Source organism: Scylla paramamosain, chromosome 24 (assembly GCF_035594125.1).
Source record: "Scylla paramamosain isolate STU-SP2022 chromosome 24, ASM3559412v1, whole genome shotgun sequence".
Lineage (NCBI taxonomy): Eukaryota > Metazoa > Arthropoda > Malacostraca > Decapoda > Portunidae > Scylla > Scylla paramamosain.
Window position 1 is genome coordinate 2,400,001 of NC_087174.1, and position 26,385 is coordinate 2,426,385.

The 26,385-nt window shown below is 42.9% G+C and overlaps 2 protein-coding genes and 1 long non-coding RNA gene across 3 annotated transcripts in view; 2 read left to right on the top strand and 1 right to left on the bottom strand.

The window, feature by feature from the left end:
• The window catches only part of LOC135112564 (irregular chiasm C-roughest protein-like), a 75,024-nt gene extending 67,294 nt beyond the window's left edge, over window positions 1–7,730 (top strand). Inside the window, exons 7-9 of the mRNA XM_064027023.1 lie at window positions 6,739–6,989; window positions 7,260–7,399; window positions 7,589–7,730. Coding sequence (XP_063883093.1) covers window positions 6,739–6,989; window positions 7,260–7,399; window positions 7,589–7,604 — 407 coding nt within the window. The 3' untranslated portion in view covers window positions 7,605–7,730. The remainder of the gene's footprint in view (window positions 1–6,738; window positions 6,990–7,259; window positions 7,400–7,588) is intronic.
• LOC135112566 (uncharacterized) overlaps window positions 1–26,105 on the bottom strand; it is a 169,620-nt gene extending 143,515 nt beyond the window's left edge. Inside the window, exons 1-2 of the long non-coding RNA XR_010274467.1 lie at window positions 26,018–26,105; window positions 19,279–19,387 (exon numbers count right to left, since the gene is read on the bottom strand). This is a non-coding gene — a long non-coding RNA (uncharacterized LOC135112566). The remainder of the gene's footprint in view (window positions 1–19,278; window positions 19,388–26,017) is intronic.
• Window positions 7,607–13,029, top strand: LOC135112565 (sun domain-containing protein 1-like). The gene is made up of 5 exons (XM_064027024.1): window positions 7,607–7,748; window positions 8,132–8,245; window positions 8,912–9,000; window positions 9,651–9,818; window positions 10,096–13,029. The coding sequence occupies exons 2-5, from the start codon at window positions 8,212–8,214 to the stop codon at window positions 10,300–10,302; spliced, it is 498 nt and encodes a 165-aa protein (XP_063883094.1). The 5' UTR covers window positions 7,607–7,748; window positions 8,132–8,211; the 3' UTR covers window positions 10,303–13,029.
• Window positions 26,106–26,385: the final 280 nt, after the last annotated feature.

The window sequence follows — 26,385 nt, forward strand, 5'->3', positions numbered from 1 at the left end:
CATTCAGCCAATAATAATTAGTGGCTTCATTATGGGTGCAGCAAGCTTATTTGATTTTCCCCTGAAGTAATGATTCAATTTTTCCAACTTGAGGCAGCCAGCTGACCCCTATCTCTCGCGACTCATGGTAGGAAGGTCACCCTGGGAGAAGAGAGGAGTTTCAAGTTAGATTACACTCAGGGAAACTTACACTGCAGGAGGAAACGGCACAACTTGTGTCAGACAGACTCGTCGTATAACAGCATCAGCTGTCCCGCACAGCTCCTCCGCCCGGCTGCCAGCCTGGGCTAGGGCGCGGCTCAGACAGGCGTCTATTTCCGTGCACTCAGTGTAATTTGGAAACAAAGAATTGTCTTCCTTTCACTAACTTGTTACCAGACGTTCTTTAAGTGACAACGGAAAACTCATTGTAAAAGTCGTAGTCTTGGCAATAACATAAGGTGTTAGTCTAAACCTACTGCTACACAATGTGACCAGGAAGAAGAGAGGATCATTGGCAGATATTCAGTTTTTCAAAATTTGTCCTCGTGTTGAGTTTAGGCACGGCCCGTGCGCTCGACCGTCAGTCTCGAGGCTTCTGATGGCGAGGACACTTCCTGTGAGTGACCTCGAGGCGGCACAGCTCTTTAATCCCTTCGTAATGACCAGCTGGTGCAAAGCAAAGGCACGTCCGTACATCAGCAGAGCACGAACAATAGCGAGGACAAACACGCACCGACGACCCTGCTGGTGTAACACGGCTCCCTTGACTACAGCCAAGGCGCAGGGGTGAGCGTGAGCGTGAGGCGGCCCCCTGCCCTCCCTCCCTGCCGCCTCCTCCTGTCACCCTCCTAACACGCCCATCACTCACAACAACAAAGTATTATCGAAGTATCTCGTTAATCTGATGCTTCTCCTTACACGTGCAAATAGAGTTCGTCGTTAGTCACGAGCAATAAAGTATTCTGTTCATCAACCGTTCAACGAGGCGATTGCAATAAGTTCACGTTCACACACACACACACACACACACACACACACACACACACACACACACACACACCAAATAATGTGAGCATACGGTGTTTACAACGCTGCTTATTCAACACGTACGGCAACAAAAACATATTTTCAGCACGTCAGGAAGTGGACAGGAAGGATCGGTGTTGGATGGAAGGAAAGAAAGTAAAAGAAGCGAAAAATCCACCATGGTTACATTCAGTATTCAGAAAGCCGCGCCACATCACCCAGTTTTGAAAGCTTTTTCATTTCGTTACAGACAGATATTATTTTTCCTCTCAAAAGACGCGTGGATTGCTAGATGATGCAGCAGTGGGACAGAAAAGTTTATCAATATCCAATGAACTGCTTATGATTCTCACAAATAGATATGAATGCTGCTGGAGATGATGTGTGTGTGTGTGTGTGTGTGTGTGTGTGTGTGTGTGTGTGTGTGTGTGTGTGTGTGTGTGTGTGTGTGTGTGTGTGTGTGTGTGTGTGTGTGTGTGTGTGTGTGTGTGTGTGTGTGTGTGTGTGTGTGTGTGTGTGTGTGTGTGTGTGTGTGTGTGTGTGCTTGTTTATTTGTCAATCTGTTATATATATAGAGAGAGAGAGAGAGAGAGAGAGAGAGAGAGAGAGAGAGAGAGAGAGAGAGAGAGAGAGAGAGAGAGAGAGAGAGAGAGAGAGAGAGAGAGAGAGAGAGAGAGAGAGAGAGATTCTGATTTTTCTTGTCGTAAATCTGAAGGAGAAACATCTTTTTAAATGTTTCTTTAATTCCAATATAATTTTCTACGACCAACTTTCAGCTCTTAAATTACAAATAAGACTAACTTCCCTCCCTCTGACCACACCGAAACACCACAGTTTCTCAACTTCGTATAATCCTGTCGGGTTGGACGTCAACTTTGGGCAGACATAAACTATTCATCTAATTTCAGCGAGGCGGCGAGGCTCAGGCATCACGCGAAGTCCTTTTTGCTCCCTCTCTCTCTCTCTCTCTCTCTCTCTCTCTCTCTCTCTCTCTCTCTCTCTCTCTCTCTCTCTCTCTCTCTCTCTCTCCTAAACATTTTGCTACAGTATCTCTACTTTACCCTTGCTATTCCACATAAGATACACATGGTAACTGCTGACAGAGCCCTCCGTTCGTCACGAGGCAACACAACTTAGTCTAGTCAATGTCCAGCACCGCCAGTCAGCTCTGTGGCAATCAAGACGCTTCAACACTTCATAAAATTCTATGTTTTATGACTTTTGTAGCACGTGGCTTGCCCCTTAGCTATGAGATCACAGGAATAATATGCTTACGTCCTTCCCCTTCAACACTGGAAAACCTCTCCTCGTAACAGATTTAAAAGCATCCCGCGGCCCTTAGCTCTTGGTGCCAGACCCCTTGTGTCAAGCACCTAGCACTTATAACGTGTATTCATCAAAATCAAGTCTCGAAGCGTACAATGTTCTTAGTTACCTTTCATCCCTAAGCCGATGGAAGTCTTCATACAGAATGAGGGAAAGAGCATTAAGTCTCAACCAGCAGCTGAGACAACCAGATATCCTCTTTTACACAAAACTGATATGTTATGTCCAACTCTGAGCTGCCTCTCCTCCGGAACTGTGTCTGAATGTTTCACGCCACTGTTAAAGGAGCCGCATTTTTTTTTTTTTTTTCTTTTTAACACCAACGAAATTCTTTACTGACAATGACTGACTCTTCAAATATTTATGTCCTCCACATGTTCTAGCCTCCTTGTGGCCGTCATAACCCTGACACAGAGTTCCCTGGCCTTGCGTGACGTGGCAGGGAAAGCCCACAGATCTAATCCAGTCCCCCCTGCTGGAGACGAGTATTAAAATATAAAAGAACCGATCATGGAACCAGTAAAAACATACATAACAAAGAAATTCAGTATTAAGTCCCTAATCTGTTTAGTAAAAAAAAAAAAGGTGTGTGTGTGTGTGTGTGTGTGTGTGTGTGTGTGTGTGTGTGTGTGTGTGTGTGTGTGTGTGTGTGTGTGTGTGTGTGTGTGTGTGTGTGTGTGTGTGTGTGTGTGTGTGTGTGTGTGTGTGTGTGTGTGTGTGTGTGTGTGTGTGTGTGTGTGTGTGTGTTAGGAATATCTACTCTTTGATAGCAAGATTAACGCCTCAAGGCTACAAAAGCATACGTCTTAAGATTAATTCTCACACGTTATAGAAATTCGTATTCCTGACACAGCGACTCCAAGGAAAACGAGAGAGAGAGAGAGAGAGAGAGAGAGAGAGAGAGAGAGAGAGAGAGAGAGAGAGAGAGAGAGAGAGAGAGAGAGAGAGAGAGAGAGAGAGAGAGAGAGAGTAAATTGTTTTAACATCTACTATATACCTTTTTCTTTGTTCCTTTTTTTTTTTTTTTTTGAGGGGGAAGGGCGGTGGAGGTGACGAGTAAAGGGGAAGGAGGAAGAGAAGGACAAAAAGAGAAACCTACATGGGACAAAAGAGGTGTGGGCGTTTTTGTGCTGTCTTTATGTTCCCTCCACGACGCGTCCACTCCTCCTGTTTATCCCTTTTTACCCAGTGTCTCCCTTTGCCTACCACCACCACCACCACCACCACCACCCAGTCTTTTTCTTTTTTTTTTCCTCGTATCTTGCAGGTTCGTCTGATCCCGTGATAGAGATGGAGGTCCTTTATTCTCGCTTTTCTTTATGCGTTCAGCTGTTTGGATATACTTCTCTTACATACTATGAGAGAGAGAGAGAGAGAGAGAGAGAGAGAGAGAGAGAGAGAGAGAGAGAGAGAGAGAGAGAGAGAGAGAGAGAGAGAGAGAGAGAGAGAGAGAGAGAGAGAGAGAGAGAGAGAGAGAGAGAGAGAGAGAAATTACCTCAATCAATCCGTATTTACTCTTTATTTCATGTACATTATTATTATTACCTATTACGGCGTGACATGATTTTTCTCTCGTATCCCCTTCGCCTGTCTTTTCTTCCCCCTCTCCCTATCCGCCTCTTTCCTTCTCCATTCTTCAGTTCCTTTTCGCATCCGGCTGTTTCCATTAGCACAATTTGCAAGCTCATTACTTTCATTACGCTCTTGTTATTTATACTCGACCTTCCTGATACTTGACGTAAGAACAAGACCACTGAATAATACCAAGTTATTATTAGCTTATAATGAGCGCAGTTGACTTGGATAATTGGCGGATGATCTTTTTATCCCGATTTGAATGTACTTATTATTCTTTTAATCCTACAGCAAAACATGACACTGGTAGCTCTCTTGTGGGCTTAGAATAAGATAGTTGTGCTTCAGTGACATTTCAAGAGTACTAGATGTGAATGATGTGACTTATAATCAAGTGTGAAAGGAAATGGAAAGAAACAAAACGTGGAAATTATAGAAATCAAGCAGTAGCGATAAACTTGGTTCGGTAAGGAGGTGATTAATATTTGATTGAAATATAATTAATGCGATGTAATATTTAACATCATCGTAATTAACATAACGTTTAAGTAATATTTGTTGTACGCGGGTATCGGTGACTTGAGGAATCTAAATTATTGGGGAGGTTTTTAAGAATGCAAATCAGGTGCTTGCAAAAGGTTACGTGTGTTTTCTTTTAATCTCACGTTTCACTTTCTCGTGTTTTCTTCCTTGAGCGTCTCTCTCCGTCGCGTTTTCATTCACTCATTCCAGTACCTTTCAGACATCGCTCTCTTTTCGCCTCCCTGCCAAATCCATTTCCTTTTTCCATCATAAGAACTATTTTTTTTTCCTTCTTTTTCTTCTCGTCAACGTTCCTACATCGACCCCTTTCACATTTTTCCCTGCACCGTTAACTTATTCTTCCTGCTCTTCCCCATCCTCTTATTTGTATCTTTACATCTCGCTTCATGTCGCGCGCGCACACACATACACACACACACTCTCACTTTAATGTTATCGAGTGTTTTGTGATCATTATAAATCCGATTCCCGGAAAGGTGAGGAAAATTTCCCTTTGGACATATGGAAAAAACTCCTTTTGACACTTTACGAGGAATCTGATTACGAAGAAAGAGGTGCGTGCCAATGATCACTATTTATACTTCACTATTGAAACGTTCACGGTGAATAGACCAATGTACAATAATGTTAATAATAATAATAATGATAGTAGTAGTAGTAGTAGCAGTAGTAGTAGTAGTAGTAGTACCAGTAGTAGTAGTAGTAGTAGTAGTAGTAGTAGTACCAGTAGTAGTAGTAGTAGTAGTAGTAGTAGTAGTAGTAGTAGTAGTAGTAGTAGTAGTAGTAGTAGTAGTAGTAGTAGTAGTAATAATAATAATAATAATAATAATAATAATAATAATAATAATAATAATAATAATAATAATAATAATAATAATAATAATACTGTCCACATTATTAGTGCTAGTGTCTGTGAAAGTGAACAAATATATTCAACTACACTACTGATACGACTCAAGAAAGAAACGGAAAAAAAGACAAGTTTCAAACAATTTTGTGCCAAACTTAATATGACAAGAGAGGATTTTTCACAGAGAACAAAATTCACAAGTTGAAAAGAATCCGATGAAAGAGAAGGGCTTATTAAAATTTACTTGTTTAGTTGACAAGTAATGCACCTCTAAGGATTGAGAGAGAGAGAGAGAGAGGAGAGAGAGAGAGAGAGAGAGAGGAGAGAGAGAGAGAGAGAGAGAGAGAGAGAGAGAGAGAGAGAGAGAGAGAGAGGAGAGAGAGAGGAGAGAGAGAGAGAGAGAGAGAGAATCATTTAGTCACAGCATCACGCTTCATCACTAAACAGAAGAAAACTTTAATATTTACAATACGATCTCAAAAGCAGCAAAATTTGGTGCTCCCGAAGAGATAAGACGCGAAGTCATTCACACGTAATCACTGTCAAGAAGTACTGTCCATTCAACACATTCAGCGGCGATAAAACTCCTTAATTTTCCAAGGTTGCCATGACTCTGCAGCTAACCAACCATTCAGAGCCTGACAACATATCTGTACTCTTTGATATATCATTAAGATTAGAAAGAGAAAATTTTGCCCCATACATGAGCCACGAGGCGATGAGGTGACGCTTAACTGGCAGGCATGGGAAGGCAGCACCATGATTGCACATCGTTGGGAATGATTGCAACACGCCCGAGGTCACTGGTGGAGATGCAACGTGTAGGAATCAATACGAGCGACTTTGATACACCAACACGCGACGCTGACTGCATGTTTGCCTTTATGCCTCGCTCCACACCGTGTCTCCAGCAGCCTAAACGCGCATAATTGCCGAACAAACCCATTGTGTCTTGCTACCTGAACAGGATATTACTGCATTACATTCTGAAATTTCCCACTTCTTAAAAAATAATTTTCATAAGAAGTGTAACATGAAACTTAATTCTAATGTAATGATTCAACAATTTGCAAGTTCTCAGAATTCATTATATTTTCACAATGTTGCTAAATTTAGTCCCTACTTGTAAGAAAATATAAATGGCACGTCCTCCTCCTCTTCCGCTTTTCTCTCTTCCTCCTACGTATAATAACTATTACTGGGCTAGAAAATATATTATTTCCAATTATATGTCACCTTCCCTCCCAAGAGAGAGCACCTGCTATTAATAACCCGCACCATTACTTAGTTCCTTTTCTCCGTACGCACTTAAATCACGTCATTCTAAATTCAGTCTCGTATAACGCAGCGCCCCGGCAAAGTGAGTCAAGTATTATTCATAAGAAGGATCTAAGGCAACTATGATTCAATTGGTATTTTTCTTTCTTTTATGACAGATGGTCCTTCGTTCCGCGTGCCGCCCAGCGACCAGTACGCAGAGGTCGGGGAAAACGTGACCTTGAGCTGCCAGGTGGACTCCATGCCAGATCCAACAATCGTGTGGATCAACCAGCAGACCCAGACTGTGGCGGGGACAGGCTCGGAGCTTCGCGTCTCCGTATCAAGAGCCAGCGTAGGCGTGTACCAGTGCATCGCCAAGGTGGAGGGCTTCCCGGAGATATCAGACACCGTTGGAGTGTTTCTCAAGGTACGCTTCCTTTGTTTGATTGCCGCCGCTTTAATTCCTTCTTCATTCCTTGCCTGTTTTCCTTTTTGTAGACTGAAATACGAAGAGATGTCTGCTCCGATGGAGGATTTTTCCAAGGCATTCATCCTTCGTGTTTTTCATTGTTGTAATTGTGTCCATTCTTTGCTTGTTTTCCATTTGTAAACTGAAATACGAAACGACGTCTGCCGCGGAAAGGGGGACTGTGTGTGATGAAGACGAATTAACGCAGACAATCCTCTCCTCTCGCAGGGTCCGCCGCAGGTGCGTTCCGAGAGGATCCAGTGGGGGAAGATGGGGGAAACCGTGCTGGTGGAGTGCCTCATCACCTCCGCCTCCACCCGCTCCGTCACCGTCACCTGGACCCCACAACGGACAGGAGGTCGACTTAGGTGAATGAGAATGTCAGTTTTAATGAGACAAATGAGCAAAGTTCCCATTAACGCTCATTTCCTACCAAGCCAACTACAAGCCCTCGCTCATACCGGCCGTGGCGCGGCGTTTAAACACTCCGCCTGTACTGGCCATTCTCTTCGTACATTAATTAACCTTAACAAACGTGCCCTTTCTCCCATTCACAGAGGAAGGCCGCTTTGAGGTGACGGAAGACGTAACGGCCCAGGGCTTGCGTCACACCCTGATGGTGCACAAGGCTCAAGCTAAAGACTTTGGACCCGTACAACTGTTCCGTCCAGAATGCCTATGGGTCTGACGTCTTCGAAATTATCCTCAATAAGAAAAGTGAGTCGTTGTATTTAACTCTGTCTTATTATATACAGTAATTCATATACAAGAGATGCAATGTTGATGACTTAGAGGAAAACCTGTGAATGCAGAATACGTAATACAGTTGCTCATAGTTTCCTCACCGTTATCTTGTGAGCTTTTCTCCTTATTTCCTCCAATCCCGCCATCTCATCCTCTTCGCTACTTCATATACACTTCTCTATCCACTCGGTAGTAACATTTTCCTCCTCGTCCACCGTTCTTCCTTCTCTCTTCGTCTTCTTCCTCGTCCTCCTCCTCTTCGTCCTACATTTCACCGCACATCATTTCCATTCAAGACGTCATGTAACTGACATCAGCTCACCACAGACTTCAAGACGTGCACTTTCGCCTTCCAGAAACCCTGCCTCTGCTCTTCATATTCTGCGGAGTGACTGGAGGAATTGTGTTCCTCCTGGTGGCGGCGGTGGTGGTCATCATGTGTGCCAAACGGTCCGCAGCTAAACAGAAAGGTGAGTGCACAACGTTACTCTGTGTACCATATTCAGAAGCTCCTGTGCCTCAACTCCACCACATTCAAAAGGCTACAATTCAAGTTAAGGTTTTTAAGGGTGTTCTTACAGTTCTAGTGACAGATTAACAAGGACTTCTACATTATTAACAGGAGCAACACACATGAGAACCAGACTAATAATAAACTCTGTTGCTTTTGAAAACAGTCGTAATGAAAGAGCAAAAACGTTTCACAATATGGGCCTATGAAGTGGGTGACAATGACGGGGCCAGAAGGAGAGGAGACCACCAGAGTGTTGTATCGCTCCTCGGTGACCACACAGTGTTGCGATGCTAAGCTATTTATGGAGTACGTGGCTCGGTTTCCTGCCACTATCGGGGATTCGAGTCAAGTTGATCTACGACATTATCAGTCACTCGAATATTCCAGGCTGTATTCTTTCCCTCCAGGTGTAGTAGTAGTAGTAGTAGTAGCAGTAGTAGTAGTAGTAGTAGTAGTAGTAGTAGTAGTAGTAGTAGTAGTAGTAGTAGTAGTAGTAGTAGTAGTAGTAGTAGTAGTAGTAGTAGTAGTGTTCTTATTATTATTATTATTATTATTATTATTATTATTATTATTATTATTATTATTATTATTATTATTATCATATTCTCTTATTGGCCAACAGACGCCAAGACCGGAGGAGGATTACCAGAGAAAACCGTTGCGCTACAAATGACTGACCAGAATTCCACAGCAAACGAATCTGATCTCAAGGTAAGAGAGAGAGAGAGAGAGAGAGAGAGAGAGAGAGAGAGAGAGAGAGAGAGAGAGAGAGAGAGAGAGAGAGAGAGAGAGAGAGAGAGAGAGAGAGAGAGAGAGAGAGAGAGAGAGAGAGAGAGAGAGAGAGAGAGAGAGAGAGAGAGAATCTGAACTTTGAGCCAGTGTAGTGACCAGCGGAGATATGAAATAAATAATACGTCTGGGATCTATCTCCACCTATTAGAGCATCACTCCAGCCAGTCTAGTGCTTCGCGTGACTTGTGAGGCGCAGTGAGCACATCGCCTCGCCCCCTCAGATGACTTCACTAATACGAAATTCTATAATAAATAATTCCCTTGGCATGTAAGAGGTGTAATACCGCGGTGTACTAATTCAAGGTGTTGTGGTGGATACTTGTTATGCTTTTAGTGTCAAGGGAAGCTGCAGGGGACCGATATATTACTAGACCTGAGATATCTGTCAATCATTCAGTCCCATTCCAGGGTGCCTTGATTTATTTCATCGTATTTAGAGAACAAAACTATGAACAAAAACTGGTCTTACTTATCTAGGCAATCGTATTTTTTTTTTTTTTTTTTTTTTGAGGATAGCGTTTGCTTGGCTTCATAAACATAAACTATAAGTCAGTGTGCTTCTCCCCCAGGTGGAGTTGGACCAGCGCACAGGGTCTTCCATGAGTAATAAAGACGCTGACCTGGATGGATGGGGCGGAGGAGAGAAGGAGAGCGAGCAGCCTGCCACCCCGACCTACCTCACCTCCACTAACTCCTACCTCTACCCCGAGACCTTCACCGGCATTCCTCTCAAAATTGTAAGTCTATAAGAGGATTACCTTCTGGTTCATTTGCAAACATGATAAACAAAATATTATTCTTTATGTGATAGATAGACAGTTTTTTTTTTTCCTCTTTTTTTTCTACATTTTTTCTCCCTTAATTTATTAGTATTGCGAGCAACTGTCTTTTTGATCTTCATAAAGCTGACAAGTAATTTCCTTTGAAAAAAAAATTGGAGACTTTTAATTATCAAAAGAGCCTCGACGAATCCAGTCCTTTTATCAGTAAATATTTATTGTGCTTCCCTTCCAGAACGGCCACCTCAACAGCAACGGTGGTGGTCTTTCCTACGGCAACTACGCCGACCACTCCACTGTGGCCGCAACCACTCAGCAGCAGAACCAGCAGCAGCAACAGCAGCAGCAGCAACAGCAGCAACAGCACAACAGCAGCAGCAGCAGCAGCAGCAACAGCAGCAGCAAAAGCAGCCTTCTTCTCCCTCTAGTGGTTATCTCCTGAGCGGCAACAACATCGCTCCAGGCGGCGGTGTGGGTGTGGGGGCGGGAAGCTTCACCCACACGCCGCCAGGCCTCGTCACTACCAGCCAGCACTCTCTCTATCCCGGCTACAGCGAGTATGACGCGGGGAGAGACGCTCCTGACGGCGTGCACGGCTTCTCCCCAGGGTATAACAACGGCTTCACCAACCACAGCTTCAAGGCATCTTCCGGCACTCTTCCTCTCTCTCTCCATGTCAACTCCAGAGGGAACGGAGGTGTCACCGCCAATACCACCGCCACCATTCCTAGACTCGGCATCCCCGTCGACCACAGCCAGTATATAGTGCCCCCGAGAACCCAGGTGTTGCAGGGGGCCCTTGCCACACACGTCTGATCCAAGCCTCGGCCAGGCCAAGTTACACGTTGTTATTACTGATAACATTAGAGCGCATGATGCGGATCCACCAAAAACAGAGGCGTGAAATGATGCAGTGCGGATGCTTCTGCCGTAGTGAGTGTCCCGGCGGCGTCATGATGCTGTGTACATATCTAGGGTCCAATACAGGCTTGGTCTACTCCTGTTGTGTGAGCAAGACTCGTGCCGGGCCAGGAAGGGGGAGATGCTGAGCCATACTCTCTCGGCCACTGTTAAGTGGGAGGGACACTACCGAGGGCAGCAACACACCGATTGCAAGACTGCGGCAAGACGGACATTAGAGAAGCGTTCCTACTGTGGTGCAATAGTCGTAAGATTAAGTCGATGTGTAAAAAAAGTGTGAGATTTTTTTTTCTAGACACTTAACGAGAGTGCTGTTCTCTGTTCTCCATAAAGTTTGAACGTTTAAAGAAGAAAAACTCGTCAGAGTAGAAAGTGATATTTTCCATGTATAGAAAAATATTCTACACACACACATCCACATGCGCGTACACACACACACACACACACACACACACACACACACACACACACACACACACACACACACACACACACACACACACACACACACTCAAGAGCCAGGCAACTTACATTTTATTAATATATTGCTGGGAATATATATATCTTAAATCCAGGCGACCCCCTAATCCAATGTACCGTAGAGCTTGTAGTGGCCGAGGTGGTTCAAATCGCTGCCCACGCCCCGTCCCTCCCCGGCCGGTGGAGCGGGAATCAGAGCAGGCAATTGGCTACGATACATGGAGAGTTGAACCTTGGGAGTGGGTCTTGAAGCAGGCCAGTGACAAAGTGAAGTCAAGTTATACATGGCTTGCAACTTTGATCTTGGGGTGACTAAAGCACTGCCGCAAGGCGAGGCTTTAGTGACGCAAAGCCGAGCGGAGCTTTCTTTTGCTTCGCGACGCATCGTCTTTCCATTTCTCCACTGAAGCAGTATTGGTTCCGTCGTAATTCGATTCTCAGGGAAGGAAAAACTCACTACAAATTTGGGAGAGGGTAAAGGTGTGCACAAGGTCCATGAAGTGTACAGATTAAGAATGGGGATTAATCTCAGTAAGCAAGCAACTTTTTATTGATTTCAATTTGGTCTAAAGGGGGATTTTTGAAGTTTATAAAGGTATTATAGTCCTCTCCCTTGCCCAGACCCCTTAAAAGGAGCTCCTGACTCCGCAACCGCTCGCTTCACGTCTTGTTGTTGTTGTTGTTGCTGTTGTTGTTACAGTATTTTGTGAAACGTAAACGTGAATGAAAACAAATAGGTTCCTTCAATTTTAAGTACTGAGGAGCAAGTCATTTATTTAGTGGGTATGACGTGGCCCTGGACCTGCCTCCACGCCGGGACGAGGGACACACACACACACACACACACACACACACACACACACACACACACACACACACACACACACACACACACACACACTCGTGCTTGTGGCTCAGCAGGGACAGAGGCACGGGAAGTCGCGTGTCACTGGAGCAGCTTTGTATACACGCGGTTACTCTACAGGGAGCTTTTGGCTGGCATTACAAAGAAGCTGCATCACACACGAGTTCAGTACCAATAACTAGGCCACAATTAATATAATTAATTGAACAGAAGCACCATGACTTTAATCCCTAATGTGGATATATATTATGTCCGTCAGTGTTTGTTATCTGTGGATTTACCAACCCAGAGATTAGGAGCACACCAAACAACGAAATTATCCTACATATGCCACAAAGGAAAGCAATTGAGTTACGAGTAGAGTGAGTGTTCCTTCTGGGGCGAGAGGACACACTCTGTCCAGAAAGGATCTCGTAATACATTCGTAATACCTCAGTGTCAATTAATAATCTTCCTCTTTTATGTGTGGTTACTAGAAATATGGCATGTACACACCAAGTAACCAGAACATCATAATATGTATCAAGTATTTCGCAATACTATTGTATTGTGTAGGAAGATTTCCTCCCATAACAGCATTTTTCTCAGAGCGGCAGAGCTGGCGAAGGCCTCACCACCACCTCCAGTCCTCGCGGCACTCGGCCCTCACTGCCCTCTTCCTCCCCGTCCCTGACCTCTACATCCCCAGTCTTCCTGATTGTTTGTTACCATTTAGACCATCAGAGCGTCGCTGTGTGCAGGTTTGTTGACTCCAGATAATCATGGTGCGCTCAGGGTGGAGGAGTGGAATATTGAGCCCCGCTGCCACACGGCCAGACCTGGCGGGGCTTGGCGACACGCTTCTTTGCCGAAAGGGGCACGCCAGCGCATTACTAACATTATAACACATACATGATCTCTCTCTCTCTCTCTCTCTCTCTCTCTCTCTCTCTCTCTCTCTCTCTCTCTCTCTCTCTCCTCTCTCTCTCTCTCTCTCTCTCTCTCTCTCTCTCTCTCTTCTCTCTCTCTCTTTGCAAGAATACTTACGAATATATATATATATATATATATATATATATATATATATATATATATATATATATATATATATATATATATATATATATATATATATATATATTCGTCATGACAACAAAGCGCCAAAGATTCATGAATGACATTAGTCGTTTTAAAAGTTAAAAAAGGCAACAGTCACAAGGATGAGTTATGAACGACATGCTCTGAACTCAAATAACTCAAAGCGTTTAATCATCCACTTTAGGAAATTATTTGTAAGGGGACATTTTCGGGATCATTGTTACTAAATACTTGAAAAAAGACTGAAATTGAAATATGAGCTTTGAATGGTTCATTACTTTTACTATTTTTCTATTGTTTTAGACAGTAGAAGCGTGTGGTTCTAAAATGTTTTATTAACTTATCCCAAACTTGGTAGTTTCTGAACATCATGTCGATAAGACTTAGAGCATCGTGTACTACCACTGTGTTTTGTCTTTAGGTGTGGTGGAGAGGTCTGACAGGGCGCCCCCTTGCCATGTATATAGAACGCAGGAGCGCGTGCGTCATATCACATGTTCATTGTCACGTTCATCACATTATCTGTGTACATATCAAAATATTTGTAATTTTTTTGTACATATGCTTACAGTTGTAATAAATATTTTTCTACATAATTATTGTCTTTATAATTAAACCTATAAACGTTTCATTGAGAAACTTCAGCGTCTTCTAGTTTGCTACTTTTCTTTCAAATGACTCCCATTTCTACATACAACCAATACAAGTATTCATAAATGTATCAACAATGTCCAAATTCCTACATCTGTAATATATATATATATATATATATATATATATATATATATATATATATATATATATATATATATATATATATATATATATATATATATATATATATATATATATAATATAATCACTTCCAGCTTGTCTTACCTTTGCCCGAAGTCTTAAGACGCCTAAGCTTCTGACAATCGTCTTACAGAACCTGATAACTGATAGATTCTTAGCAGATCGGAGAACTTATTGCGGAGAGCGCACAAAAACAAAGGGAAAGTGAGCGCTGAAGGTCACTCGACCTCTGACCTCGCCAGGAGCATCAACGTTTTTCTTCCTCCTGTCCCTCCCGCTGTCTTGTTTCCTGGACGTCACCCCGGCCCGCTGCTGAGTTGCCCCGCTCGCCCCTTTACTGCCAGTGTGGGGGACCGGAGCACTGCAGCGACGCACTGTTGCCGCACACATCACTTTAAATACGATCCTGTTACTGCCACCACCGCCACGCCAATGTGTCTCCGCGCCAGACAGGACTGCGCGCCGTCCCCTCCACCGGGAAGACACATGTGAGTAACATTTAAGAGGCAACGGACACACAGGTAAGCAGTCAGGTACAGGCTCTTGTATTGACAGACATATATGAACTGACAAGTATGTACGTAATAAATACAAAATAAATGTTAGATTGCTGCTCACTGGCGGATGGACTTGACTGAATGATTGACTGCCTGACTGACTAACACAGCAGCCAGAGTGACTAATTTATCGCCTAGTCAATTAAGAAACGCATAGATAAATACCGTAGATACATCAACGGAGACAGCAAAAAGATATAGCCTGCGTGCAAATACAAATATAAATATAAATGGATGGAAACGCGCTGAATAATTACTATAATAATTACAATATCAATAATTATTAGAATATTAATAATCATTATCGGCAATAATTATAACAGCCTCACAATTAGCTGACTTTTCTCTTAAGTTTTGTTTTTTCAGCCTTTGTCAGTCTCTCAATTATGCAAAGAATGGGAATATAAATAACCAAACGTCCCTATTACCGCTGTGGACTTAAGACTGAAGTAGCAATTAATAACCATATATTCCTAACAGCACTGCGCCCTTTCATCTCTATCTGACCTACGATTAGAATTAATTTAGGAACTCGATATTAATTCATTTTCCGTATATCGGGTAAAGAAATTACATTAAGTTTTGCTGGTAATAAGAGAACGGAAAATGCTCATATATCATTTATTAATACTGGAAAAAGGAGGAGGAAATGAGTAAAAAGTTAAGAATATTGAGTTTCAGGAAATAGTTTACTTTTTTGCTTACAGATTTATGGTCGTTCCGTTTAACTGGCTAAATTGATTACATAAACGTTAATATTACCAGTCTTAACACCATCACTGACTGCTGGATCATGTTAGCAGCCACTGTCAACACCACTACTACTACTACCACAATTGTAACCACCACCGCCATCACCACCAAGGAAGCTTATAAAACTATCTAGCTTCCTTCATCACCACCATACGTACTACCAACACCAGCCTCATTTCAAGCCATCAATACTATCCACCACCACGATCATCACCACTAAACCTCATCACTACCACGTCCTTTACCACCAGCATCACCACCACCATCACCACCACCCTTTCTCCTACTAACACTATCAATCATCACAAACTTATTACAAAATACAGCTTCTAAACGCTATACATCATTACAACCAACCACTCTCACCACCACCACCACTACCACCATCACCACCACCACCACGCCTCCCTTCTCCCGAGGCACTCAACCTTCCGAGGTTCATCTCCTCCCCCTCACATTATTGCAACCTTTCTTCCCTTTCTTTTGTCGCCGCAGTAGGTCAGTATCCCAAGGGGTTTACTCCCCCGATGGTAGCAGCGAGGTCTCGATACCCAGGGATTGACATCAGATATTTACACGCCGAACTCGGAGTATCTAATAGTCTTTCCTTTGTACTGCCGCCCCAAAGTAAAGTATACGGCGAAAGGTGAAAGGTGAAGCATATAATTTAAGATACTGGTCTCATAAGGAGTATATTTTTAAGGACAAAGATTTAGTTATGTATCTTACGGGTGTTTTCCACGATCTTTGTTAAACTATCCTTAGAATCAGGAACACGCCCTTGAAAGCGCATGTAACTTCCACAGGAAATATACCGCCCTGTGTCCTGCAACCTGCTTCTGTCCCGTGAAGAACTTTTCACTCCCTTGACCTACCATGACGTGTTAGTTATCATATTTTACCCTTGCCAGACTTTCCACTTATCCATTTATCGACAACTTCCATAAAAAAGTGGACCTCTTGCAGCTCTTCCTCGTCTGGCCAAGCCTGGACATCAACAAAAGTTCATAAGTTCACAATGTGGGAGATAACCATTAAACCAATGGGCTTCCGAAGCTTTAGATAGGTAAATATAAATTATAAATTATAGATGCATTGACAGATAAAGCTAAGTTGATGGATAGTTAGATAGATAGATTGTAAGATAGATAGATAAATAGATAGATAGACAGATAGATAGATAGATAGATAGATAGATAAGCAAGTTGTTAGAATGTAGGTAGATAGATAGACAAACCGACAGAGAGAGAGAGAGAGAGAGAGAGAGAGAGAGAGAGAGAGAGAGAGAGAGAGAGAGAGAGAGAGAGAGAGAGAGAGAGAGAGAGAGAGAGAGAGAGAATGAAATATGTAGACAGATACATTGAGACACAAATATAAATACACACAAAGAAAGAAACAGATAGAGACAAACGGAGAGACGCAGTTACGAGAGAGAAAATACCTCCCCCTTGCCAGAAATTAATAAATAAATGAATATAAGCGCAACATCATTTTTCGTTGAATAATGAAGGATGAATATTGTCCAGCGTTTCGCACTGCTTCGACACCATCATCACCATTATCACTGTCATTATCATCGTCATCGTTGTGTTTATCTTCATTGTCATTGTTTTCCTCGTCATCACCCTTGTCATTATCAGCATTATCATCATCATCATCGTCATTATTATTATTATTATTATCAGTCATCATCATCATTGTCATTATCACCAGTATCATCATCACCACCACCACCATCACCACCATCATAATCATTATAACCACCACCACCACCACCACCACCACCACCACCACCGCCATCATTACCATCACCATTATCATCCTCATCGTCATCATTACTTCCTGTTTAATCGTCAAAGTGATGACCAGTAATAATTCATGTGCCTTGAAAGGTTTACTTATTTCATCATTCATTTTTTGTTAGTTACTGATGATGATGATGATGATGATGATGATGATGATGATGAAAAGAGGAGGAAGAGCAGGAGAAGCAAGAGAAACGAAGAAGTATAACAACAACAACAGCAACAACAACAACAACAAATAGAAAAGAAAGACAATATCAAGTGAACACAAAGAAAGATCAAAACAAACCGTATCCGTAAACCATAAAATCAAACAAAAAAGCAGGATAATGAGCCAACACACAAACAAACACACACACACACAAACACACACACATTTTCACATTTTCACACCATACGACAGTGAAACGTGATGCAAATATCGAGAAAAATAGAAAAAGCGGAACACATTAGCGCAGGAATCCCACTCTATATAGTGTTGAAATGCTGTATAATTTGCCATAATAAGTGGGGTGTAAATAGCTCGTACAGCATTCTTTACGGCACATATAACGGCATCCCTTTGCTAAAATGAATGAACAAAACAGTCTATTTTTTTTCTTCTTTATTTTTATTTATTTTTTTTTCTTTTCTTTTTACTCAGTCGGCATCTACCTACCAGTCTCGCCGCCCGTCTGTCTCGCTCTCTGTCTGTCTGTCTGTCTGTCTGCTTGTCTGTCGTTCTTTCCGTCTTTCTCCGTCTGCTCGCATGTCTGAGTGATATCAAAGTGTTTTATTTTATTCTATTTTCCATTCTTTTTTCTCACTTTTTGTCGCTGACTTTGTAGAATCTCTCTCTCTCTCTCTCTCTCTCTCTCTCTCTCTCTCTCTCTCTCTCTCTCTCTCTCTCTCTCTCTCTCTCTTACTCATATTTTTCAAAACAATGGGCAGTCATCAAAATATTAAGTCGTAAGGCAGTGCACGAGGCAAGGCTCGAGAACTACTGAAGCTGTGCCGTGTTAGTAACAGTTCGTTCCCAGCACTTAGCATAAAGGAGACTCTTTTGTGTTCTTCCATTAAACTGCCTTCAAAGGAACCAGAGAGAGAGAGAGAGAGAGAGAGAGAGAGAGAGAGAGAGAGAGAGAGAGAGAGAGAGAGAGAGAGAGAGAGAGAGAGAGAGAGAGAGAGAGAGAGAGAGAGAGAGAGAGAGATGTGTGTGTGTGTAAGCCTGACTTGTCTCAGTATAAATTCATGCACTTTACACATCCTCCTTGTCTTGTTCACACCAGCATGCTATGATATTCTACGAGTACTAGCCACGCTTCCCTTGTTTTCTCGCTGACGGATAGACTATTACCAGTGACAATAATAGCGCCCCTTTCCTCCGTCAGGGGCTGTAGAATCTCATTACAACACGTTAACAAGACATTGTGTGCTGAGTGAAGAAGATTAATGTCCTAGGATGCTGCTTCTTCCGGCTCCTTTTACTTCTCAAATACTGGTATGAATATTAATGGCCCCACGAATGCATCCTACACTCCAAGGCCGGGATTCCTTTGTGCCGAGTGGTTCCTTTTCTTTTTCTAATTTACTGAAGAAAGCTACACATCAAAAGAACAAAAGGAAACGCTTTTTTCTTGTCGTGTGGACTGTCAGGAACCTTCACCGATATCATAAGAATGCGGAGATCTAAGAAAACAAGAGACTGGTCGACCTACACAAAGCAGCTTTCGTATACCTATCATGCATTTGTCATCCTCATCAATAAATTCATCCAAATCCCCTAAAACTCTTTGTTGTGCCTGCACTGCTAAGCCACTTCGTTGTACGTTTCATAGAAAAATACATTTACAAAAAAAAATGGCACATTGACCGCTTTGTTCGTTTCAGCTGCTCGGGGACGCGAAAACAGATGCCTTTTTTTTTTTTTTTTTTTTCATATAGTGACATGATCCAAAGACTCCAACCATGAACACTAAAGTCCCACTGCTTACAAATTTTCACTTTTTTATTAGCCTATACGAGTCCACTACTGAACAAAGGCCACTCCCAATGGTCTGGCTGGGTTAAGCCACACACCGCTCCACGCAGGCTTGGGCTTGCGTGCATTTAAATAAAATACAATAAAATATGTAGCACACAAAATATTTTACATGTGACAGAAATATTTGATTTTTAAGGCTTACCTGGTGGAGGGAGTGGCCACTCATTGATTGGCCCTGGCGAGCTCTTTGTGTCTCCTCGCTGTGGATCGATGCCTCTCCGTCTGCCTTTGATTGGAGGCGCATTGCGAATCTGTCAAGTCAGAGATGGGTCTTGATTAGTCTCTATCGACAAAGGCAAAAGAAGTCCTATTTCCACCAGTTAGCTGTGATAAAAGGCGAGAGTCCGCGAAGAGAAAGGTACACTTGTTGGGGAGTCGTGTATCCTCCCTTTGCCTTAATCACCCACCTAAGCAAGTTGGGGGCTTTTCTCCATCTATATTTCCAGCTTAAAGACCTTTTGAATCAACTAACCTTGTACGCCCGCGACTGCTCACAAATCTCTTTACCTTCTCACATCCTCAATCTGTTCGTGTTCCCTTCACTTTCAGGAGCACTGTGTTATTCTGTTTGTCTCTCTTCCTTTCACTTAAGCTCCTGACAGAAAAGGAAAATTAGAACACCTTGGAGACTGACGTTGCTTCCTCCAATACTCTTAAATCTGTCCTGAATTATTTTATTTTTAATTTCTGCGTTAAGAATTCTGACTGGTTCCTTTACCTGCCACACCATAAAGATTACATTACGCTCGTTCTTCCTCCTCCCTCGATCTTGCAGCAACCCCCTGACGTGTTGTCCTCACTAGCCATCTGTTGGCAGCACGTTCCGCTTTAATGTTAATGAGGCGTATGGCAGATTGCAGCAAGACGACACGAGGACGAGAATGATGATACACGTTTTTACGAGGCGCGCCCCACATCTTTAGTCTCTATGATGTAAAAGTGGTAGTAATGCCGTAGACTGAAGTTCGCGGCATTACTCCTAGAGATTAAGTGTTAGGATGCCACAAGTCCACCACGCAACTCAGCCCTCAGTTCAGAACTCCTGGGATCCAATTCCATTAACTTTACCAGCACTGGAGAGTCCAACACTAATGGCAAGATTCTAAAGCGGCCATGTTCACGTGTCGCCCATGTGCTTTCTGTCGAACTGCTGTGTGTGTGTGTGTGTGTGTGTGTGTGTGTGTGTGTGTGTGTGTGTGTGTGTGTGTGTGTGTGTGTGTAGAGAGAGAGAGAGAGAGAGAGAGAGAGAGAGAGAGAGAGAGAGAGAGAGAGAGAGAGAGAGAGAGAGAGAGAGAGAGAGAGAGAGAGAGAGAGAGAGAGAGAGAGAGAGAGAGAGAGAGAGAGAGGCTGTGGCAGGAAGGGGATGGAGATGAGGGGGGAGAAAAATCCTGCATTCAGCTGCACGAAAAGTCTCTTTTAGAGTGCAGCCAGCATGATCATTTCAGCCTTTCTCTTTACATTAAGTAGAAGAACCATTGTGGCCACCTCGCGTGTCACGTCCCACGATATAAACACGAGATGAATCACACTAGCTGTTCCTCTGTCTAAAAGCTTCGGCCTTGAACACATTACCAGATCCAACAATCTCATTACCCCCGAGCCAGGATGCAAATATGCAGTGTTTGGGCTGATGGATTTATAATTAACTGCAATTAGCAGTTTGGATAAATAAGCAACACGTTCCATTATTCAACATTCATGTCACATTTAGAGGCGCCGCGTAACCCATTATGGCGGCGGGGTGTGCGGACTAACGTCGGGCGAACTCGTTTTAAAATATACGTGGACGATGAATCATCCTATAATGTTTTAATGGATTATACGGAATGTTCGTACAATGCATATTGGATAATGTGGACTAGTAGTACACCTGTACCATTAATTATGACGCCCCAACACGGACGTGGTCACTGATGACCCACAAACACACTGATCCATAATTCCTACACTTACAACAACAAAAAAAAAAGTGCATCGGGTTTATCATTCTTACAGTTATGCTGGCCACAATGATAGAAATCTAAAAGTGGAATTGAGCATTCTTCACATGAGTGTGGGGGAGTATTTTTAAAACCTGCTTTTATCACCACACATCCCACAGGTGATATAGGTCTAGGAACACGTCTGACTCTCGGCAAGGAAGAGGCGTGGAACCTGTGCCGGTTGGTGGTGCTAGGCGACACCCTGGACACGCAAGGCTAGTGGCGATCACTGATGAGAGACAAGGGCAAGTATGGGTCATTATCTTTAGGTCATGACTAATCAGTGACGTCATGCGTGACGATTGGATTTTCTGCTACAGTTTGTTCATCATAAACACCAACAACAACTCCCAATTTTTTTATAAAAATTAATTACACACTTTTATTTTACCTGAAAACCATTATATAACTGCACCGGAATGTTTTACTTACTCGCGCCATCCTTCCCGAGTGAAATATGTTTGCAGGTAACCATTTAATTCAAAACTAATTACAAAACCCCTAAATTGTGTACCTCGGCACATACCTTTGCCGAAAAATGCTAAACATTCACTGTCTTGTGACTCATAACTGTTGACTGAGCTGGCACGCTACTAAATAAAAGCTGCCCTAACATCACTCAACTAATGCTAACTAATCTGACCAAGAATAAACTCTGTCTTCCTCTCTTCTACCTGGTAAATTAATCTCCAGCATCCTCCTCTCCCTTCTTGACATACCCACACCCTCTTGATCTCGCTCCTCTAGCTTCGTCTCTAAACCGACGTACACGTGCTGTGCCTCTAGTGTACTCGTTCCTGATTTCGTCTGGCCTCAATTTCTAGAGAAAATTGCAGCATCTTTATTTTCCAAGCCAGCCTTTACGTTAGTAAAAAAAGTTGCTGTAGGAAAGATGAGTCTCAATGGGTATGAGGAGAAATTAACAGGACGGCGTCAGAAGCACATTCCCGCTCTGGAAAAGAGAAAGTGAACCTGCAGTGGACACTCCCAGCTGGGTGACTCGTGCAGTGGCCTCTCACGAGTGGTCAAAGGTCGTATACAAGCAATGAAAGAGCATGCTGTCTCGTCCATCAAATCCCTCTCATCAACAATGAAACATCGTTTGTTTACAAAGTCTGGTGCAATGCTGAGGCAGCTCCAGAGAACGATCTTCAAAATTCTTTTATATCGCCATCATTAATTTCTCATGATAATTTATTCAGTATAATTTTATAAGAATTTTTCAGATTATGGAAAAATGACATCCTCATTTTTCTAGACCATTAAAGTGAAAAAGTAAAATAATACTCTTCAATGTTTTGAGTGTTAAGAAGACCGCACTTGGGCAAAAATAGTTGTGGTCTTCTGTTTAACGTCTTTGCAACAGATTAGTCATCGTGGATAGACCATTATTGTTTAAGCTGCACAAAAGTGTCCTATTATACCAGGGTGCCGTTGGCTGCCAGCACGGAGAGACTAGGAAAGGTTTGCGTGGCGTCTGATTCAGCTTAGAAAAATCATTTCCCTTATGTTGTCAGTGCGTGGCGCAACAGATCTGGGAACAGCTCAGACTCTCAGCCTTACTCATTTACTGCGTATTACCTCGACATCCACTTAAAGAAGATTCTGTCATATCAATTCAAAATTCATTGAAATGTATTAGAATAAAATAGTTCCGTCTTAAAATTATAAATGCCGTTCAGCGAAAACATCATACAGCACGGATAATTACGGTAATAGGCTGTTTGTCATAGTCTTACTAAAATAGCTAACACACCTTAGTAAATTTTTACAGTACCACATCTGTACCTCTTCTGAGTCGCATAATGCAGGACACATGACACTGCCTGGACCACAAGACACAACACAGCAAATCTTACCCTGAAACACCGCAGCATTGCGGCGGGTGATGGCTGGCTTCACGCATCACATGGATTCCAGCACACACACGGATCGTCACCCATTCTCACCAACACCATGGCAGAGTCGAAATTCTGGTGCAGCGACACTCATCACGGGTTACGGAGAAAAGGCAAGTAAAGTGAGATAAATAGAGATTACTCTGCTCCGCCCAGCTATTTGTGGTAAGCACTGATCGCCTCTGGTCTTGACGTCATAACATGGCTGCTCCACAACAAATGATGATCTCGATGCGTGGCGGGTTACATTCCAGACAGTGGCACCACGCTCGGCTCCATCCACGCTTTAGGGGGATGATGCTTGATCCGTTTATCGTAAGGGTGAGTTTAACGATCACCCAATAGGAATGGCGAACTTGCGAGCGGTGGGCTGCACGCCGTCCCCGACACGGACCCCTACTCGCCTCAAGAGTCACCTGTCGTCACTCTCCACGCTCTCTCTCCCTGCCAAGTCTGTCTGCCACACTTCACATCAGTCTTGGACAGCATTTGAATTTCCCTCATTTCATACAGTATAAATTGAATGTTTTCTGTAACACTACACTACTCATGTATATAAACACTACTCACCTGGCACAAATATGATTTACCGTGTATTTATATATATACGTAAACATAAGCTTTCAAAGAACATCGGTTTACGGCTAGTTATGTATCTTACATGAAAAGCATCAGAGACCAGAGTGAAATGCTGATGAATAAAGCCATCTCCAGTTACCAAAAGTTCTCTTTCACCTGATTTTTCATTCGAAAGATTACATACAGTAATATATTAGCGTCCCCATCACTTTTTAACATATTTCCAGCAACTTTGCCGGATGTACCACAAATCAGCGAAGGTGTAGCAGCAACCACGTATGCGTAAGTCCATACAACGCTGCCGAAGAAGGGGAGGAACCACAAAACACAGAGCAGACCCTTAACAGCAATCCGTATATACACACACGCAGGAGACCACCCCGATTCACTAACAAAGATAACTCTCATTGATAGGTAGAGGAAAGCTTGCGTGCAGGACAATTAGGAGGAAGGGAACAGTGGGGAGGGGTTGAGCCATTCCTCAGTGCCCCGATGAGAGGCCGCGCACCCCGTCCCTCACTCAGACGTGTGGTTGCAAGACCTGGCCGACATTATTACAGGTGACGGAGGGAATAATGCCTCAGGTACACGTGTAACTGTAGAAGTGATGAGTCAAGGGCCGTGTCAGGTAAAAATGGCTACATGACCCCTTCTTCTGGAGCTGCAGGTCTCGTCTTCTGCAAGTGCTTTGTCCGCCTGACTGATACATCTCTCTCTCTCTCTCTCTCTCTCTCTCTCTCTCTCTCTCTCTCTCTCTCTCTCTCTCTCTCTCTCTCTCTCTCTCTCTCTCTCTCTCAGTCTATCCCTTAATTTTTTTTTAGTCTCTTCCTCCATCACTGCTATCTGTCTATCTATCTATCTATTTATCTATCTATCTATTTATCTATCTATCTATCTATCTGTCCAACTGTTTATCTGTTCTGTCGCATTCTATTCTGTCTGTTCATTCGTCCAGTCATCTGTCTCTTTGTGCGGATTATGTTAGGCTAAGCTCTCCTCTCAAAATAAAATGCGGAGAGGTTAGTTGGTCTTCCCACTCAAATGCCGGAGACGAAATGTGTATGAAACTGCCATTAAATCATCGGCATGAAAACTATCCATTCTTTAACAAATCAAACACACCATTAATCAGTGAACGCTTGACATTTGGGTGGAAGTCAATATGAACTGGTACGCTAAGAGTATTTTTTTTTATTTCACATTATTAACCAATGAGTGCTTTCCTGTCGCGTTCCTTTATTTTTTATTTTTTTTTTTATCACGACTCAATGTTTACTCGTCTTGCTGCTAAATAATGACAGTATAAAACTTTCCCTAAATGATTTTAATGGCCAGAAATAAAACTCCATGTATAGAAGAGTTTAAACTATTCAATTACTTCACTTGATATCGGTGTTATTTTTTTAAGGTTACATTCTAAACTTACACAGAATGACACTTTTCCCAGACGATTTAATGGCTAAAAATATAATTATACGTACTTTTTTTTTCTTATGTAAGAGGGACACTGGCCAAGGGCAACAAAAATCCAGTAAAAAGAAAAAAAAAGCCCACTGAGATGCCGGTCCCAGACAAGGGTCCAAAGCGGTAGTCAAAAATTGAAGGATAAGTTTCTTGAAACCTCCCTCTTGCTTCAAACCAATTAATTAACCATTTTAAATTTACACCAAAGCAATCCTTTCTTAACTTGAGGAGAAGCACATTGCAGTAAAAAGGATTAATTCACCAATGAAGTCTTTCTTACACCGTGTGAGTTTAGAGCTTATCCAGAGGGCCCATAAGGTTAACATTCCCGAGCCACGTCGTCTGACCGAAAAATAGAACTCGTAAAAGACCAACATGTTTTTATTTGGGTAGTAATTTCATTCCCTGCCTCTCTCTTTCTGACACTCCCTCTATTCCAGATTTCATAGTTTCCTCGCAACACAATGCACTTGGCTGGAGTCGTGGCGAAGTGATTCATTTCCCATCAGCGTCACTTACACCTGGACACCTGCACGAGACATCACAGCACGCGGAGGCAATCAATTATTTCTCACATAATGGAGATTCGACGGTGCGTGATTATGAGGTATATTCTGCCGAAGGTCGCTGGCATGAAGACTGATGAAATCAACTCGAGCGTAGGTTTGGCTGAGATCCGAGATGTCCTCCTGCAGGCTTGTCTATACAAAATGAAGGACTTTGAAGCAGGACAGCTGTCTCTCTCTCTCTCTCTCTCTCTCTCTCTCTCTCTCTCTCTCTCTCTCTCTCTCTCTCTCTCTCTCTCTCTCTGTCTGTCTCATCTGTCGGCCATTTCAAGCACCAAGACTCGCTCCTCAGTCTGTGATGTTGTGTAAGTTCCTGAGAAAATACTTCCTATAGCAAGAAAAAGAAACAGCATTCCACAAACAATGGAGAACAAACTCTTGCTATTACTCACGTTTTATGACACCCGGATCCTGGAAACAAAGTCGTACCCAGCCGATCCGCGTCTGGCAGTCCGCCCAGACCACCGCCGCTCACTGTTGGGAGGAGAGGGCAAGGAGCGACGGTGAGTGAAGGGGAAGAAGTAAAGATGCACTCCAGCATATGATTCCTTCACCTCACGTTCTTACCCATTGAAGTTATTTTGTTCAATTCTCATATTCAGATTGTCAAGCAATTTTTTCCCCTTCCAGCCACGCTCTGCAGGGAATAATCGCCCTTGTGAGTTTCTGAAAGATGCACACTAACCTGATTTTCTAACCTCACATTCTTATCTAGTCAAGCTACTCCACGTTATCCTCATACTCATATTATCAAGCAAAC